The 20,960-nt window shown below is 44.2% G+C and overlaps 1 protein-coding gene across 2 annotated transcripts in view; it reads right to left on the minus strand.

The window, feature by feature from the left end:
* The window catches only part of cdk19 (cyclin dependent kinase 19), a 272,731-nt gene that overhangs the window by 175,385 nt on the left and 76,386 nt on the right, over positions 1-20,960 (minus strand). For both annotated transcript variants that reach the window (XM_067985049.1, XM_067985048.1), the window contains exon 4: positions 11,205-11,345. In XM_067985049.1, the coding sequence (XP_067841150.1) occupies positions 11,205-11,345 (141 nt within the window). The remainder of the gene's footprint in view (positions 1-11,204; positions 11,346-20,960) is intronic.

Genomic DNA, 20,960 nt, shown 5'->3' on the forward strand with positions numbered 1-20,960 from the left:
GTTCACCACCACTCTATGCTTCCTGTTACCTAGCCAATTCCGTATCCATGCTGCCCCCTTTTATTCCATAGGCTTCAATCTTGATGACAAGCTTATTATGCGATACTTTATCAAACGCCTTTTGAAAGTCCATATACATCACATGAACTGCATTGCCCTCATCTACCCTCTCTGTTACCTCATCAAAAAACTCCATCAAGTTAGTTAAACACCATTTGCCTTTAATAGATCCTTGCTGGCTATCCTTAATTAATTAATCCACACTTGTCCAAGTGACTGTTAATTTTGTCCCAGATTATCGTTTCTAAAAGTTTCCCTTCCACCGAGGTTAAACTGGCTGGCCTGTAGTTGCTGTGTTTATCCTTGCAGCCTTTTTTGAACAAGGGTGTAACATTTGCAGTGTCAGAGCAGTGAGAGACATTCAAAGGGGTGATTCAAGGAGTTCAGGGAAAACATGTTCCCATAAAGAAAAAGGGAGGGGCTGCCAAATCTAGAGCCCCCTGGATGTCAAGAAGCATTCAGGGTAAGATGAGGCTGAAAAAGAAAGCCTATGATAGACACCGGGAAGTCAATAGTACGGAAAGCTGAGAGGAGTATACAAAGTGCAGGGGTGAAGTTAAAAAGGAAATTAGGAAAGCAAAGAGAGGGCATGAAAAAATATTAGCTGGTAAAATCAAAGAAAACCCAAAGATATTTTATAAATACATTAAGAGCAAGAGGATAACTAAGGAAAGAGTAGGGCCTATTAGAGACCAAAAAGGTAAACTATGTGCAGAGGCAGAAGGGGTGGGTATGGTTCTTAATGAATACTTTGCATCTGTCTTCGCAAAGGAGAGGGATGATGCAGGAATTGAAGGAGGAGGAGTGTGAAATATTGGAGAGAGAGGAAGTATTAAGGGGATTAGTATCTTTGAAAGTGGATAAATCACCAGGGCCGGATGAAATGTATCCCAGGCTGTTAAAAGGAGAGTAAATAGCAGAGGCTTTAACAATCATTTTCCAAACTTCACTGGATACAGGCGTAGTGCCGGAGGATTGGAGGACTGCTAACGTTGTACCGTTGTTTAAAAAGGGAGCGAAGGATACACCGAGTAATTACAGGCCAGTCAGCCTAACCTCGGTGATGGGCAAATTATTGGAATCAATTCTGAGGGACAGGATAAACTGTCACTTAGAAAGGCACGGACTAATCAAGGACACTCAGCACGGATTTGTTAAGGGGAGGTCGTGTCTGACTAACTTAATTGAATTTTTCGAGGAGGTGACAAGGAGGATCGATGAAGATAGCACAATTGATGTAGTCTACATGGATTTTAGCAAGGCTTTTGACAAGATCGCACATGGCAGATTGGTCAAAAAAATAAAGGCCCATGGGATCCAAGGGAATGTGGCAAATTGGATCCAAAATTGGCTCAGTGGCAGGAAGCAAAGGGCAATGGTCGACGGGTGTTTTTGCAACTGGAAGGCTGTTTTTAGTGGGATGCCGCAGGGCTCATAAGGCCATAAGAGATAGGAGCAGGAGTAGACCATTCGGCCCCTCGAGCCTGCTCCACCATTTAATGAGATCATAGCTGATCTGATTTTTACCTCAATTCCACTTTCCCGCCCTTTCCCCATATCCTTTGATTCCCTTGCTGATCAAAAATTTGTCGAATTCAGCCTTGAATGTATTCAATGACTCAGCCTCCACAGCTTTTTGGGGTAAAGAATTCCAAAGATTCACAACCCTCTGGGAGAAGAAATTCCTCCTCATTTCCATCTTAAACTGGCAACCCCTTATTCTGAGATTATGCCCCCTAGTTTTAGATTCCCCCATGAGGGGTCTCATCCTCTCAGCATCTATCCTATCGAGTCCCCTCAGAATCTTGTAGCGTACTGGTTATGTTATTGACAAATAATCCAAGAGGCCTGGACCAATAATCCGGAGTGAGAAGTTCAAATCCCACCACAGCAGCTGGGGAATTTAAATTTAATTAATTAAATTTTTAAAAATCTGGAATTAAAATACCAGTATCAGTAATGGTGGCCATGAAACTACCGGATTGTCGTAAAAACCCATCTGGTTCACCAATGTCCTTCAGGGAAGGAAATCTGCCGTCCTTACCCGGTCTGGCCTATATGTGACTCCAGACCCACAGCAATGTGGTTGATTCTTAATTGCCGTCTGAAATGGCCTAGCAAGTCACTCAGTTGCAAAATCTCGCTTAAAAAAAGTCACAATAAGAATAAAACCGGATGGACCACCTGGCATCAGGACCTCAAGGCTCTGGACACGACAAAGGCAAACCAAGCCCAGTCGACCCTGCAAAGTCCTCCTCACTAACATCTGGGGACTTGTGCCAAAATTGGGAGAGCCAGAGGTGGCAGTACAGTGATATACAGTCAGGAGGGAGTGGCCCTGGGAGTCCTCAACATTGACTCTGGACCCCATGAAATCTCATGGCATCAGGTCAAACATGGGCAAGGAAACCTCCTGCTGATTAACACCTACCGTCCTCCCACAGCTGATGAATCAGTCCTCCGCCATGTTGAGCACCACTTGGAGGAAGCACCGAGTGTAGCAAGGGCACAAAATGTACTCTGGGTGGGGGACTTCAATGTCCATCACCAAGTGTGGCTCGGTAGCACCACTACTGACCGAGCTGGCCGAGTCCTGAAGGATATAGCTGCCAGACTGGGCCTGCGGCAGGTGGTAAGCGAACCAACACGAGGGAAAAACTTACTTGACCTCGTCCTCACCAATCTACCTGTCGCAAATGCATCTGTCCATGACAGTATTGGTAGGAGTGACCACTGCACAGTCCTCATGGAGACGAAGTCCCGTCTTGCCACTGAGGATGTGTTGTGTGGCACTACCACCGTGCTAAATGGGATAGATTCAGAACAGATCTAGCAGCTCAAAACTGGGCATCCATGAGGTGCTGTGGGCCATCAGCAGCAGCAGAATTGTATTCCAGCACAATCAGTAACCTCATGGCCTGGCATATTCCTCACTCTACCATTACCAACAAGCCAGGGGATCAACCCTGGTTCAATGAGAAGTGTAGAAGAGCATGCCAGGAGCAGCACCAGGCGTACCTAAAAATGAAGTGCCAGCCTGGTGAAGCTACAACACAGGACTACATGGAAGCAACATGCTATAGACAGAGCTAAGCGATTCCACAACCAACGGATCAGATCAAACCCCTGCCACATCCAGTCGTGAATGGTGGTGGACAATTAAGCAACTAATGGGAGGAGGAGGCTCTGCAAACATCCCCATCCTCAATAATGGCAGAGTCCAGCACGTGAGTGCAAAAGACAAGGCTGAAGCATTTGCAACCATCTTCAGCCAGAAGTGCCGAGTGGATGATCCATCGCGGCCTCCTCCCGATATCCCCACCATCACAGAAGCCAGTCTTCGGCCAATTCGATTCACTCCATGTGATATCAAGAAACGGCTGAGTGCACTGGATACAGCAAAGGCTATGGGCCCCGACAACATCCCAGCTGTAGTGCTGAAGACTTGTACTCCAGAACTAGCTGCGCCTCTAGCCAAACTGTTCCAGTACAGCTACAACATTGGCATCTACCCGACAATGTGGAAAATTGCCCACGTATGTCCTGTCCACAAAAAGCAGGATAAATCCAATCCAGCCAATTACCGCCCCATCAGTCTACTCTCAATCATCAGCAAAGTGATGGAAGGTGTCGTCGACAGTGCTATCAAGCAGCACTTACTCACCAATAACCTGCTCACCGATGCTCAGTTTGGGTTCCACCAGGATCACTCGGCTTCAGACCTCATTACAGCCTTGGTCCAAACATGGACAAAAGAGCTGAATTCCAGACGTGAGGTGAGAGTGACTGCCCTTGACATCAAGGCAGCATTTGACCAAGTGTGGCACCAAGGAGCCCCAGTAAAATTGAAGTCAATGGGAATCAGGGGGAAAACTCTCCAGTGGCTGGAGTCATACCAAGCACAAAGCAAGATGGTAGTGGTTGTTGGAGGCCAATCATCTCAGCCCCAGGGCATTGCTGCAGGAGTTCCTCAGGGCAGTGTCCTAGGCCCAACCATCTTCAGCTGCTTCATCAATGACCTTCCCTCCATCACAAGGTCAGAAATGGGGATGTTTGCTGATGATTGCACAGTGTTCAGTTCCATTCACAACCCCTCATATAATGAAGCAGTCCGAGCCCGCATGCATCCACGCTTGGGCTCATAAGTGGCAAGTAACATTCGCGCCAGATAAGTGCCAGGCAACGACCATCTCCAACAAGAGAGAGTCTAACCACCTCCCCTTGACATTCAACGGCATTACCATCGCCGAATCCCCCATCATCAACATCCTGGGGGTCACCATTGACCAGGAACTTAACTGGTCCAGCCATATAAATACTTTGGCTACGAGAGCAGGTCAGAGGCTGGATATTCTGCAGCGAGTGACTCACCTCCTGACTCCCCAAAGCCTTTCCACCATCTACAAGGCACAAGTCAGGAGTGATGGAATACTCTCCACTTGCTTGGATGAGTGCAGCTCCAACAACACTCAAGAAGCTCGACACCATCCAAGATAAAGCAGCCTGCTTGATTGGCACCCCATCCACCACCCTAAACATTCACTCCCTTCACCACCGGCGCACTGTGGCTGCAGTGTGTACCATCCACAGGATGCACTGCAGCAACTCGCCAAGGCTTCTTCGACAGCACCTCCCAAACCCACGACCTCTACCACCTGGAAGGACAAGGGGAGCAGGCACATGGGAACAACACCACCTGCACGTTCCCCTCCAAGTCTCACATCATCCCGACTTGGAAATATATCGCCGTTCCTTCATCGTCGCTGGGTCAAAATCCTGGAACTCCCTCCCTAACAGCACTGTGGGAGAACCGTCAACACAAGGACTGCAGCGGTTCAAGAAGGTGCTCACCACCACCTTCTCAAGGGCAATTAGGGATGGGCAATAAATGCCGGCCTCGCCAGCGACGCCCACATCCCATGAACGAATAAAAAAAAAATCTCAATAAGATCTCCTCTCATTCTTCTAAACTCCAATGAGTATAGACCCAACCTGTTCAATCTTGGATAGGTTGGATAGGCTGGGGTTGTTTTCCTTGGAACAGGAGAGGCTGAGGGGTGATTTGATTGAGATGTACAAAATTATGAGGGGCCTAGATAGAGTGGATAGGAAGGACCTTTTTCCCTTAGCAGAGGGGTCAATAACCAGGGGGCATACATTTAAAGTGACTGGTAAAAGGATTAGAGCAGAAATGAGGAAAAAAATTTTCACTCAGAGGGTGATGGAGGTCTGGAACTCACTGCCTGAGAGGGTGGTAAAGGCAGAAACCCTCAACCCATTTAAAAAATACCTGCATGTGCACCTGAAGAGCCGTGACCTGCAGGGCTACGGACCAAATGCGGGAAAGTGGAATTAGGCTGGGTGGCTCGTTTCTCAGCCGGCGCAGACATGATGGGCCGAATGGCCTCCTTCTGTGCCATAAATTTTCTATGATTCTATGATTTGCAATTCTCCAATCCTCTGGCACCACCACTGTATCTAAGGATGTTTGGAAGATTATGGCCAGTACAGCCGCAATTTCCACCCTTACTTCCCTCAGCAACCTAGGATGCATCCCATCCAGACCGGGTGACTTATCTACTTTAAGTACAGCTAGCCTTTCTAGTACCTCTTAATCATGAATTTTTAGCCATCCAGTATCTCAACTACATCTTCCTTTACTGAGACTCTGGTAGCATCTTCTTCCTTAGTAAAGACAGATACAAAGTACTCATTTAGTACCTCAAACATGCCTTCTGCCTCCATGAGTAGATCTCCTTTTTGGTCCCTAATCGGCCCCACCCCTCCTCTTACTACCCGTTTACTGTTTACATGCCTATATAAGACTTTTGGATTCCCTTTTATGTTGGCCGCCAGTCTATTCTCATAATCTCTTTGCCCCTCATTTCCTTTTTCACTTCCCCTCTTGAAACTTTTTATATTCAAGCCTGGTTCTCACTTGTGTTATCAACCTGACAACTGTCATACGCCCTTTTTTTCTGCCCTCATTTTACTCTTTATCTCTTTTGTCATCCAGGGAGCTCTGGCATTAGTTGCTCTACCTTTCTCCCTCGTACCCAAACCATCTCTTCCTTAAAGGCCGCCCACTGTTCAATTACAGTTTTGCCTGCCAATCTTTGATTCCAATTTACCTGTGCCATATCTGTTCTCATCCCACTGAAATTGGCCCTCCTCCAATTGAGTATTTTTACTTTACAGTGGTCCATGTTCTCTTCCGTAGCTATTCTAAACCTTATAATACTATGATCACTGTTCCCTAAATGTTCCCCCACTTAGCCCACCTCATTCCCCAGAAGCAGATCCAGCAATGCCTCCTTCCTCATAGTCTGTTGTTGGGGAATTACTAGAGTCTATAATTAAGGATAGAGTGACTGAACACCGTGAAAATTTTCAGTTGATCAGAGAGAGCCAGCGTGGATTTGTAAAGGGTAGGTCATGCCTGACTAACCTGATTGAATTTTTTGAAGAGGTGAGGGTGGTTTGATCGAAGTTTACTAGATATGAAGGTGAACTGATAGGGTAGATAGACAGAAACTATTTCCACTGGTTAGGGAGTCTAGGACAAGGGGACATAGCCTAAAAATTAGAGCCAGGACTTTCAGGAGTGAAGTTAGGAAACACTTCTACATACAAGGGGTGGTAGAAGTTTTGGCACTCTCTTCCGCAAACAGCAGCTGATGCTAGCTCAATTGTTAATTTTAAATCGGAGATTGATGGATTTTTGTTAACGAAAGGTATTAAGGGATATGGGGCTAAGGCAGGTATGTGGAGTTAGGTCACACGTCAGCCCTGATCTCATTGAATGGCAGAACAGGCTCGAGGGGCTAAATGGCCTGCTCCTGTTCCTATGTTCCCAGATGTAAGCACAGAAGTAACTGGCTCAATTTTCTACCCTCCGTAAAGCAGTGACTACTGCTGTGGTGCAGGGTCAGGCTGGTTCAGTTGATAAGACCTTTGCTGGAGTCAGGAGCTTGTAGGTTTGAGCCTAACAGTATGAGTATGAATTAATAATTTGAGCTCCAGTGCAGTACCGAGGGAGCGCGTCGGAGGTGCAGTCAATCGGATGAGAAGTTAAACTGCGATACGGTCTACTTGTAACAAATGGTTCAGGTGCCTATTAAAGATCGAATGGCACTATTTGAAGAGCAGGAGAAAATGCTCTTTCTACAAATACCACTAAAAACAAATTAACTGGTTGTTCATCTCTGCTGTTCACAGGATCTTGCTGTGAGCAAAATGTCTGCTGCACTTGTCCACATAATTCATTGTATGTGAAGCAGTTTGCATTGTTTCTGAGCTGTGATCAGGTGCTATATAAATGCAAGTCTTCCATTTCTTTACAGTTCTATATGTCCCAACAACTTTCATCTGTGTGCAAATTACATATGTTTTTGTAATATTTGTGTAACAACACTGATCACTCTGCGGGTACTCATTTTGAAATGTGCTACCTGTACCTAACTTCTTAATTACTATAGTTTTTGTAAATAAATTGACCTTTCCTTTCAGTATCCATTTATTGTTTGTTAAAGCTTGTCAAATGACAGGAAAATTATACACCAAAGCTTTTATTTTGAAAACTGGACACAAATTATACACTCAGAAAATTTGTTCTCACACACAGTTTTGGAAAGCAATTTGGTCTCATAGCCTATCTGTAGTTTTTGTTTCCAATTCTGCGAAAATGTCCATGACAAATATTGTACCTTTAAAAGCAGTCTGTAGAATTTAACCAGTTCCTTACTCAACTATTCCTATAAGTTAGCAAAAAAACTTTGCTTAATAGCTGGAATCCAGTGCAGAAATTCTGCTACATAAATAATTCTCAGAAAGTCTGATGGTTCTGCTTTGCACTTTGTGGATACAAGAGGACGAATTCAAACGTACTTCATTTCAGTGATATGAAAAGGGAATTATCCTTATGTCTTCAGTAATAGTGCCCTGAGGTCGATAACTCAGCATGTGGAAGTCTCCAAACACAAACCTGTGTTCTATTACTCTTTAATGCTGTCCTTTTAACATTTAGGATTATGTGGCAATTTAATGCCATATATTTCACCTTTACGGTTGTGCAGCTCCGTCAATTGAGAGTTAGGATCAGGGCCAGAGATTTTGAGTTTAAATCCCAACAGGGTTCACTCAGCCTTTTATTCTTCTGAATTAGATAAAATGACTACCATGTCTCACGATATGCAGAGAAAACAGAATACTGTGGAGACTGAAGAAATTATGCAGTGCTTGCCTTTTGTTGCAGTATTATCTGGCTATCTCGCAATACAAATGGGGCTCATATGGCACCCAATAGGCATTTCAGCTGAGGCGTACCACTTGTATGCGCACCAGCCAGTGATTTCGTCCATTCATTTTAATGGATGGGAAATCATGGGCTGGCAAGTGCAGAAGTAGAAAATCCTGGCATTCATGTCTAATGTAGACTGAATTCTGTGGGTAATATCTAGTATAGTAGAATTTTACAATACAGGAGACCATTCAGTCCATCATGCCTGTGATAGCTCTCTGAAACAGCTATCAAGTTAGTCCCTTGCCCTTTCCCTATATCCTTATGACTTTTTCTTTTTCAAATATTTATCCACTTCCCTTTTAAAAGATATTATGGATCTCTTTCTTTTTAAGGTATCTGATATGCAGTCGGCATGATCTTTCCTGAGCATCCTCACAAATTGGCACCCTATTTCCTTAACTCCAGATTTCATGCTAATGTTATTCCAGTCATTTCATCCACACTTCCACAGGCTGGCCTGCATAACCAGGGTCACCAATAAGAGAAGACTCTCGTTTGTATTCCAATAAGGTTTGGTTTTCCTAACCTCACAATTCAACTAGCCTACTTACAATAAGGCCCATTACTAGTGCCCATAGTACTCAGCGATTCCGCAGTCATGAAATTTCTCCCCTGACAGTTTTTTTTTCTTGTTTTCCTTTCCCAAACAGTTTTCCTTATTGGAACTGATGCCCGGTGAATTGATACCTATACCTCATGTTTCAGATTTTGAATGGTGCTTGATAACATGAATCTTCTAATCACAATTGATATGTAGCCCCTTCATCTCCATTTATTTCACCCCGTTAATCTCATATTCTTAATCAACTGTTTTTAAAAAGATCTGAATCCAGTTTAGAAGGTAGGAATGCAAGTTGTAAATTAGCAAAATGCAAACCAATGGAAGACTGCCCTCCATTAATGCTATTCTGATTCAGGTAGTTGTTATTGGTTACTTACTACTCAACACTGAACTGTTATGGAGCAGCTGGCAGTCTCATGTGGCTAGGTGAAAAATCAGATTAGACAGAAAGGTATTCAAAACTAGCTATTACTAACGGCTCAGGCTATGCAAACCAAATTGCTTTTAGTAAGTTTAAAACATCTATTTTTTTAAACAAAAGCCTCTAGTTCAACATTGTTTTTATGTAGTATTTGAAAAATGTTCATTACATTGTCCACAAACCCTGGACAGACTCGCCACGGTATCTATAGTTTCATTTTAGTTGAGATTGCTACAGAAATTACCTTTGACATGCTTTTGACATGAATTGTGGAGGGCTTGCCCATAACTTTCCAATTAGCTGCTGTGATTATGGCACTGCACTGAACAAAACAAAAGCTGCCTCAATATTTTAAGAGCTGACAAATTTAACAAAGAAAAAACACATAAGGAAAAAGCAACAGGCCACAGCTTTCAAGTTAGTCAAGTGGTTAAGAAAACAGCTCTCAAACTTCTGTACATGAGTCCATTAATTCAATTACTACAAGGGATTTTAATTGTGATTGCAGCAATATCATCACAAAATTTATTTATGATTGCTAATAATAAAATACAGTAAAGTTTGACTACTTTTTGTACTAATATCAAGAAGTCACTGAATTCTACTAATCCCAGAGTCAAGAAATATCTGCACAGGGTGGATTTCAGCACAATTTGTAAAAAGTTCGATTTCTTCAGAATCTCTAATACATCATGTTGTCTGCAAAAAAGACATTTGGATTTAGATGTAAATTAGGATGATTCCACCACCCATTTTGTAATCTTATCTATGCAAACTCCCAGACTCCAAATTGGTCCTGACCTATATCAACCCTAATTCTTAGGCCTGGGCCACTTGGAATTTTCGAGAGAAAATAGATGCACCAAATCCCAAGTGCCTAAAAAAAATGGCTGCTGCTGTCTTTCCCTTAAGCATCAAAGCAAAATGATGGACTTTATACTTATCACTGGACATAACTAGTATGAGTCTGCACATGCGTGCATAAACACACATAAATATGTTACTATGGATTTCTTTCTTTTTAAGGTACCTGACATGCAGTAGGCATGATCTTTACTGAGCATCACAAACTGGCATCCCGTTTCCTTAATCCAGATTTCATGCCAATATGTTATTGTGTGCAGTATCTTTCTTTCAAAAGCTTCTGCTTTTCATGCCACAGTTTAAACTCTAAAACTACTAAACTTTAGGAAGACCTGTCTGAATAGGAGCTACAGCATAGGCCAACTTCAAGGTCACATCCTTAAAGTTAGGCCATATTGTGACTACAGCCCTTGTTTAATGACCTTTAAGGTTGCCAGGCAGATCGCTCAGTGCTAAGTGGTAACAATAATGTATACTTTCCACCAGCCACCCAGCACTTCTGTTTTGCAATAAGCAGTTCCAAGGTCATCTTCTCACAAAAGACAAATAGAAAGCTGACTTTTCTGAAAGCCTTAATTTTATCAACATAGTAACAGAGCGTCCTGTCTACTTTCCATTTCAGGCTTGTGCAGAGCTAGATAAAATGACACAATTATTTCCAAATATCATTATGCTATTGATTCTCCATTTCTTTGGTAGTGTACAACGCAGGCACCATATTCAATAAATACAAGGTGTGCACTGAGCATTGCTCAGTTTTTATGGTCTACAAAGCATGGGTAGTCTGATGTAGTGACATGGAACTTACTGACCATCCCAGTTAACAGATAATAGGGTGGAAATTCACCTTGGCGCTGCTTATGCAGCACGTGCCCCAACTGGGAGGCCCAAAGTCTGCACAAAATAGGGCCTTGGGCCTTATAAGCATTTTCGCGCTGTCTAGTGGCAGCTCAGGTTTTGTTTTCTCATTGACCTTCTTAGAGTATTATACTTACCAAGTCTCTGTGAAGAACCCAGTTTGCATGGAGGTAATGAATTCCATCAAGTATTTGATAAAGCAGTGATTTGACCATTCCCCTTGGCAGCTGTACTGGCTTTTTATTTGCTTTTGAAGCTCGATGGAACTTGATAATATGCTGTACAAAAAATAAAACAAAAGTAGAAACATTTTTAATCTTAAAGTCTACAAAATGCATTTTACTTTACGAGTAACCCTCCATACACTGTTTAATGGCTACACAACTTAAAATAAACTTTAAATAAACTTTGTTTACAATAACTAAAATGCTTTTCTCCTTATAGGTTAACAACCTGTAACAAAGCAATCTGGTTTATTCATTAGCATGCATACAAGCAGACATGACAGATACTGATACATGTACCTCAAGGAAAAGTTCCAGGTCCACTAAAGAAACAGCAAACAGCATCTTCACTTCACAGCAATAACACACAAACACATAGCACAGTCATCACTGGAAATAGGCATTAGTATCAGCTATTTCTGCTTACTCAGCTTGCATTCCATATTTACCTAAAATATGTCCCATTTACACAGTTAAGTCACTGCACATGATTCCACTTCACTTTGCAATGCTGGAATTGTATGCTGTTTCATAATATGGGCGTATATATTCTGCCCTTATTGTTATTCATTACAAGAAAAGAATCTCACCATATCTACCCAAAATCTGGAACATGACACTTCATTAAGATTTCTAATCTTGTATTCCACTGTTACAATTCGAGCTTGCTCCCCACACTCTATTTGTGTTCACCATGATAGGCATTTTCCACAAGCAGGCCCACACCTGCAAGTAACTGAAATGTAACTTTATCCCTGGAATAGATGGGACAGAAAGCTGAAAAACTGAGTTTGTAATCTATCTTTTCAGTGCTGAGTTATACCAGAAATACTATGGGATTCCTACCCCTAATCACTTCACAGGTTTAGGCTCTTAAGCTGAAAGGACAAAAGCAAATGTTGACAGAAATATAACAATGGGTCCCATTTTTAAAAAATCTCACAGCCCTCTTATCACTATAACTTAACTGAAAGGATAAAACATAGAAGTTTGATAACTTGAAAGGATTCATCCCTGTAACTGTCACAATCACATTAAATTAGTTAAATTCTAATGGTGCTTTGGGTATTAGATCTGCCCTATCATGTTGATATACAGTATGGCATATGGAACTTTTTTAAAGTTTTTTTGCCGATTCACTGTATCACCCAAAACATTTGCAGTTTCCTTTTGTGCTGGACATAGGAAGATGGTTCCTCAAAAGTAAGCTCTCTTTTCAGGAAACTCCCGATGCTGATTCGAAATTCTCAACCATTCTGCACCACCAATTTTAAATTCTTTGATCACAGCACTGAAACAGCCCTAGCCAAATTTTTTTTTATTCGTTCGTGGGATTTCGGCATCGCTGGCAAGGCCAGCCTTCATTGCCCTTCCTTAATTGCCCTTGAGAAGGTGGTGGTGAGCCGCCTTCTTGAACCGCTGCAATCTGTGTGGTGAAGGTTCTCCCACAGTGCTGTTAGGTAGGGAGTTCCAGGATTTTGACTCAGCGACGATGAAGGAACGGCAATACATTTCCAAGTCGGGATGGTGTGTGACCTGGAGAGGAACGTGCAGGTGGTGTTGTTCCCATGTGCCTGCTGCCCTTGTCCTTCTAAGAGGTCGAAGAAGCCTTGGTGAGTTGCTGCAGAGCATCCTGTAGATGGTACACACTGCAGCCACAGAGCGCCGGTAGTGAAGGGAGTGATTGTTTAGGGTAGTGGATGGGGTGCCAATCAAGCGAGCAATCAATTCAGCAATGACATCCTCTGTGACAGTGATCTCTGCAGATTTTGACACGGTCGACCACACCATCCTCCTCCAACACCTCTTCTCTGCCATCCAGCTCAGTGGGACTACACTCGCTTGGTTCCACTCTAACCTATCCAACTGTAGCCAGAGCATCTCCAGAAATGGCTTCTTTTCCCACCTCCAGAGTGCCCCAAGGATCTATCCCTGACCCCTTCCTCTTCCTCCTACAGGTTGCCACTTGGCTACATTATCCAAAGTCATGGGATCAGCTTCCACATGTACGCTAACACCACCCAATTCTAATCCTCCACTGCCACTATGTTGTCAGACTGCTCATCTGAAATCCAGTCTTGTATGAGCTGCAATTTCCTCCAGTTAAATATGAGGAAAACTGAAGTCATCATCTCTGGCCCCCACCACAAATGTCATACCATCCCCAACTATTGTCTCAGGCTGAAGCAGACTGTTCACAACCTCAGCACCCTATTCGACCGGGGGCTGAGTTTCCTCAGAAAGACCGACTTCCATCTCTATAATAGCAATTGCTTCCACCCCTGCCTCAGCCCATCTGCTGCTGAAACCATCCATGTCTTTATCACCTCAACTATTCCAATGTTCTCCTGGATGGCATCCCATCCTTCACCCTCCGTAAACTTTATCCAATCCTCTACTGCCCATATCCTATCTCCCATTCACCCATCACCCTTGCTGACTAACATTGGCTCCTGGTCCCCCAATGACTAAAATGGTATTTAAATCCCTTCAGGGTCTTGCCCTTCGCTATCTATGTAACCTCCTCCAGCCCTACAACCCCCAACTCCTGAACTCTCGATTCCTCTGACCCTGGCCTCTTGTTCATTTGTCTTCCCTTCACCCCACCATTGGTGACCATGCTTTCAGCTACCTAGGCCCCACGCTCTGGTATTCCCTCCATTAACCCCTTCACTTCCCCACGTCCCTCTCCTCCTTTAAAATCCTCCTTATAAACCATCTCTTTGACCAAGTTTTTAGTCACTCTCCTAATATCTCAGCATCCATTTTTTTCCTTATGCTTCTGTGAAGTGCCTTGGGAAGTTTTTTTTCTACTTTAAAGGTGCTATGTAAATTCAAGTTGTTATCTCTTGTTATTGTCCCCATTTCCCAACTCAGAAGTAGTAAGTTCTCACCAATATTTCAACAGATTTTCAATTAATACGGTCCATTTTTTCTTCATATGGACTGTCCAAAATTCCATTTCTAACCACTACCTTCCCCCACCACCATCATTATCCCATACTCAATGAGTCCACTCTCAATCCATCTATCCTCACAAATTATTGCTAACCCGCCTTTCTCTCCAAGGCTCTCAACGTAGTTGACCAGTACATTGTCCTCCATTGCCTTTCATCCTTGGTCCACCTCCGTGGCAATGTTCTCTCATGCTTCCATTATTGCCTCTTCCAATACAGTCAATATAGGTCCTTAAACAGTTTCTGTTCCTGTGGCAATGTAGTCACATCTGTTATACTCCATGGCTTCATTTTAGGTTCCTTTCCTATTCATTACCTACATGCTGTTGCTCAGTGGCTTTATAGAAGAATAGAGATTTACAGAAAGTAGCACAGAAGGAGACAATTTAGCCCATTGTGTCTGTGCCAGCTGTTTGCCAGAACTACGCACTCCCCATAGCCTTGAATTTTTCTCTGTTTCAAATATTTATCCAATTTTTCCTTAAAAGAACCAATAGTCTCTGCCTTAATCACTCCCTGTGGTAAACTATTTCATGCTCCAAAAACTGTGTAAAGAAACTTCTAACCTCTCTCCTCATTCTCTTAGTGATAATTTTAGGTTTCTGACCCCTCATCCAAAGGAAACAGTCTTTCCCTATTCACCCTTTCAAGGCCCTTCATAATTTTAAAAACCTCCATTAAATCTCATCTTAGCCTTCTCTGCTCCAGTATCTCAAGTCTTTCCTCACATCTATAGATTCCCATCTGGTGAATCTGGTTTTAATTTTATTTCAATCATGGGGCATCTTAACTGCACAGAGGCCTCTTACTGTGGTTTAACCAATGTTCTGTATAAAGTTAACATGACTTCTTTACACTTGTATTCTATGCTCCTATTTATAAAACCCCAAAATCTATTGGTCTTTTTATCTACTCATACTTTCAAGGGAACATCTAGGTCTCTTTGTTCATCCACATCCTATAGTGTCCTTCCACTAAGTGTATACTCCCGGTCCTCGCTCTTTCTCTGAAATTTATTAACTTACACTTATGCACGTTAAATTGCATCTGCCACCTATATGCCCATTCCATTAATCTGTCTATGTCTTCCTTAAGTGTTCTACAGACCTCCTCACTATTTGCCAAACCTCCTACTTCTGTGTAGTCAGCAAATTTTGAGATTTTGTTCCTATGCCCAAGTCCAAATCACCTATATACACAAGAGAGCAAAGGTAGACCCAACACTGACTCCTGGGTTAACCAATTCCAACCCTTCTCCAGTCCAAGCAACACCTTTTAGTTACTCTTTGTTGCCTGTCTGTCAACCAACTTTCTACCCATGATGCTACATTTCTTCTTATACCAAATGCTTGAATTTCTCCAGCAAGCCTCTTATCAAACATCTTCTGAAAATCTATATACATTATATCAACTACATTCCTTTATGCTGAAGTACAAAGTCAGCTTCTACATGTACACCAGTGGCAGCAAACTCTACGGGCTGGATTTTAGGAGGGAGGCGGGTTGGCAGCGAGGGGTCGACTGGGCGCGTGGGTAACACGCCCAGTGAATTTGGGGTGCTCTGCATGCGATCGCAGCCTAATTGAAGGCACTTACCTTGGCTTCCGGGTTTCGCGCTGGAAAGCTGCGCAGCGGGCGGACTGCGCAGCCACAACATAGGCTGTCAGCTGGAGGAGCCCTATTTAAAGGGGCAGTCCTCCACTGACTGATGCTGCAGAAAGGAGCCAAAATTACAGCATGGAGCAGCCTAGGGGGAAGGCTGCTCCCACGTTTAATGATGCCTCACTCCAGGTCCGCCTGGATGAGGTGAGGAGGAGGAGCACAAAGATCTTCTCCCCGGCAGACGGGTGGAAGTGGCCTGCCTCTGCCACCACGAAGGCTCAAGGTGGCAGAGAAGATCACCAGCACCACCAACATATCACACACCTGCATACAGTGAAGGAGGCGCTGCAATGACCTAAGTAGGTCAGCCAAAGTGAATTCACTTACTCATTCCGCTACACTCCGTCTGCCACATCACTGCCCCCACCCCACATCTCCTTCTGCGCTGCCAACACTACTCTATCACATCACTCCTCACACCCACTCAAAGCTCATCCTCATCTTACCTGCACTTACTCACCTCGCCAGTACTGATCCCACCGCCACCACTCAACCCAATCCTCATACAATCTCATGGCTCCATCTCATACTCACCCTCTCATGCATCTCTTTCACGGTCAGCTTCACTCAACCTGCCACTACCTGTGCTGCAGCCACAGGACATGCATCACAAATGTGTAGTAGGAAGCGTAAGGCAAACGTGTCGTGAGCATGAAGGGGATGCACAAGGGTGTTTGAGGGTTTGTCATGGTTTTTAAACTTATATTTGATTTCTGATCAACTCACATTACATATTATATTGTCACCACTTCTGCCATGTCTTTGTAAATCTTGTCTGGTTGGTGCAATAATGCCCTTTCCTGAGGATCAACACGAAGACCCACACCTGATGCCACCCATTGTGTCACTGCAGAGTGGATGTAGGTGTATTTTCAGGGCTCTTTTGTGCAGATGACTGAGAGATGTCGGCGATGTCCCCGGTGGCACCCTGGAAGGATGTGGAGGAGAAGTTGTTGAGGGCAGTGGTGACTTTGACAGCAACAGGTAAGAAGATGCTGCTCAGGCCAGCCGGGAGCAGCTCGGCATGAAGGAGGCTGCAGATGTCCACGACTACATGTCGAGTGACTCTGAGCTTCCGTGTGCACTGCTGCTCAGAGACGTCCAGGAAGCTGAGCCCAGGTCTGTAGACCCTGTGGCGAGGGTAGTGCCTTCTGCGACGCATCTCTCTCTGTGGTTGCCCTCCCTCCTGTTGTGCAGGTGGATGTGTCACAGCACTGTGTTGTGGAGCTCCACGTGTCAGAGGTGGATGGCGTGGCCGGTGAGGCTGGTGATGCTGTTTGTCTCCGAGGAGGTCATGACTGCAGCTATGGCAGCCCCCATCCGGAAGAGGTACGTTTGAGGGGATCCGCAAGGTAGGTAAATGTGTCTGCACACCGGGGTTGAGGTTGCAAGTTTGTGAATTTTATTGTTAGGAGGAGGGTGGTGGAGGCCAAACTTTGTCCAAAGTGACAGAATGGCCTTCTGCAATGAGTGAGGGTCTCCCCCCCCCACCTGTCAAATGGAACTTTGCAGCTGCCACAGGCTGGTGGCTGCAACACGTTCATTTCAACTGGGAGTATTTCCCCCAGTACAGGAAATATGCTCAGTTGAGTTGAAAATCCCACCCCTCCTAAAATATCCGACAAATCAAGTCTGCAAACGACCTGAACTATCTAATTAATTGGTTTAAGTGGGATCCCGCCAGCTGCGCGGGCATCTAAGCGCGTCACTGGGGAATCTGGAAGTGGGCGGGTTGGAGACGGGCTCCAGACCCGCCCCGGGAATCCCCGATTTTCGGAGCCCCCCCGACCACGAACCCGCCATCTTGGACATCCGAAAATCGAGCCCTACATCTCCACCGCCATCATTGACTCCGGAACTGTTGTTGGATATAACTGCCTATTCAACAATGAATCCTGGAAAGATCATTGGTAAAGCTGAAGCCGTCACCTAGATGCTTCTCATGGTGACTCCAGCAACATTTCTGGCTGCTCATTCAGGCTGAGCTGAATGCTGTGTAAGCTCAGCATTCTGTTTTACCCTGAGGTGAGCTTTCTACCGCATATCTGCTCTGTTACCAACACTGCCTTCTTCCATCTCCAGGCCATTACCTGCTTATGGCAGTACCTCACTCCTACCAGTGCCAAAACCATCAATCACACCTTCAAAATGTTAGGATCAACTATCCAAATGGTGTCTCCAGCCTTCCTGCCTCAACCCGTCCCAAACTTGAGCTAATCTATTTGCTTGATTGATCTCCTACACTAAGCACCTCTGTTCTTGTTCAATTCCACTGACTCCATGAGGGGAATTTTAACCCCCCCACGGGCAGGAGAGGGGGTTAAAAAAAATCAATAATGGAAAACCCAGCCCCAAACCGCCTCCAACGCACCCCAACCCATTTTAATGGAGGCAGGTTGAGAGGTGAGCAACTAACCTACTTTCCAGAGGCAAACTTGTCATTCAAATAGTTTAATGAGGCTGCGTGTCTCAGATTTTAGGGTAGTTTTAAATTTATTGGCTACAGGCTGGGTTTCTCGGGAAACCCGGCAGGTGAAAGGAGGCGGGAACAACCAGCCTCTCAACGTGGCTGGCTGCCGGCCGGGAACCAAGAGTCAAAAAATTTAAACGAGGTCCTGCCGTTAAATTCGTCAAGACCTCCGGGAAACACGCATTTCTGGGTTTCCTGGTCGCTACACCTTCCCCGCCACCCCGTAAATATCGGAGCCCATGAGTCCCAGCCAATTGACTTCAAGATGCTTGTCCTTGTTTTCAAATCCCTCTATGTCTTATCCCATCTTGTTATGGTAGTATATTCCCACCATACATCCTGGCCAACACCTTCCATTTCTTCTTCGACATGCAATCCTAAATGGCACCCACCGCAACAGGCAGATGTACCATTAATAAATTCAAATAATAAACTGCAAATAAATTATTCTGACTTGAAGCAGCCAAAATATTTTACTCACTGCACGTCGATCAGTACCGCGCACCAGACGACTCCCAGCTCTATTCAGAACCTCCTCTCGTGACCCCTCCACTGCCTCTGTGATGTCAGTCTGCCTGTACATCATCCAGTCCTGGTTGAACTGAAATTTCCTCCAATTAAACATTGGGAAGACCACTGTCTTCCTAAACTCTGGAATTCTCTCCCTAAACCTCTCCACATCTCTCTCCTCCTTTAAGGTGCTCCTTAAAACCTACCCCTTTGACCATCTGTCCTAATCCTATAATCATAGAATGGTTACAGCACAGAAGGAGGCCATTCGGCCCATCAAGCCGGTGCCGGCTATCTGCAAGGGCAATCAAGCTAGTCCCACTCCCCCGCCCTTTCCCCGTAGCCGTACAAATTTTTTCCCTTCAACTCCTTATCCAATTCCCTTTTGAAAGCCACAATTGAATCTGCCTCCATCACCTCCTCAGTGCATTCCAGATCATAACCATTTGTTGCATAAAAAGTTTTTCCTCATGGCACCTTTGGTTCTTTTGCCAATCACCTTAAATCTGCGACCTCTGGTTCTTGACCCTGCCGCCAATGGGAACAGTTTCTCTCTATCTACTCTGTCTAGACCCCTCATGATTTTGAACACCTCTATCAAATCTCCTCTTAACCTTCTCTGCTCTAAACAGAACAACTCCAGCTTCTCTAGTCTATGCACGTAACTAAAGTCCCTCATTCCTGGAACCATTCTAGTAAATCTTTTCTTCACCCTCTCTAAGGTCTTCAAATCCTTCCTAAAATGTGGTGCCCAGAATTGGACACAATACTCCGAACCAATGTTTTACAAAGGTTCATCATAACGTCCTTGCTTTTGTACTCTGTGCCTCTATTTATAAAGCCCAGGATCCTGTATGCTTTTTTAACCGCTTTCTCAACCTGCCCTGCCACCTTCAACGATTTGTGCACAAACACCCCCAGGTCTCTCTGTTCCTGCACACCCCTTTTAGAATTGTACCCTTTAGTTTATATTGCCTCTCCTCGTTCTTCCTACCAAAATGTATCACTTTGCACTTCTCTGCGTTCAATTTCATCTGCCACGTATCCGCCCATTCAACCAGCTGGTCTATGTCCTCTTGAAGTCGATCACTCACTGTTTGCTACACTTCTAAGTTTTGTGTCATCTGCAAATTTGGAAATTGTGCCCTGTACACCCAAGTCCAAGTCATTAATATATATCCAGAAAAGCAGTGGTCCTAGTACCGACCCCTGGATACCTTCCTCCCGACCGAAAAACAACCGTACACCACTACTCTCGGTTTCCTGTCACTTAGCCAATTTCGTATCCATGCTGCCACTGCCCCTTTTATTACATGGGCTTCAACTTTGCTGATAAGCCTATTATGTGGCACTTTATCAAACGCCTTTTGGAAGTCCATATCTACATCAACCACATTGCCCTAATCAAACTTCTCTGTGACCTCATCAAAAAACTCCATCAAGTTAGTTAAACACCATTTGCCTTTAACAAATCCTTGCTGGCTATCCTTAATTAATCCACACTTGTCCAAGTGACTGTTAATTTTGTCCCAGATTATCGTTTCTAAAAGTTTCCCTTCCACCGAGGTTAAACTGGCTGGCCTGTAGTTGCTGTGTTTATCCTTACAGCCTCTTTTGAACAAGGGTGTAACATTTGCAATTCTCCAGTCCTCTGGCACCACCCCCATATCTAAGGATGATTGGAAGATTGGAAGATTATGGCCAGTACCTCTACAATTTCCACCCTTACTTCCCTCAGCAACCTAAGTTGCATCCCATCCAGACGTGGTGACTTATCTACTTTAAGTACAGCCAGCCTTTCTAGTACCTCCTCTTTTTGTGGCCTCTTTTTGTGCTGTAAACTTCTATAGTTCTCAAATGTATAAATTTTATTGTGAGATAATGAATCAGCAATATTTTGAATACTGAATCGGGCTACAAATTATGAAAAATACATAATTTGGCACCACCCTCGTGGAAAGAGTGACAGGAACAGGTTATAGTAATCTGTACAAAATGGGGTGAAAAGGTACATTCAAAGTGAATGCAAACCGAAAATCTGTTAGTAAAAAATATATTCAAACGTCTTAA

This window comes from Heptranchias perlo, chromosome 5, assembly GCF_035084215.1.
Source record: "Heptranchias perlo isolate sHepPer1 chromosome 5, sHepPer1.hap1, whole genome shotgun sequence".
NCBI classification, from domain to species: Eukaryota; Metazoa; Chordata; class Chondrichthyes; order Hexanchiformes; family Hexanchidae; genus Heptranchias; species Heptranchias perlo.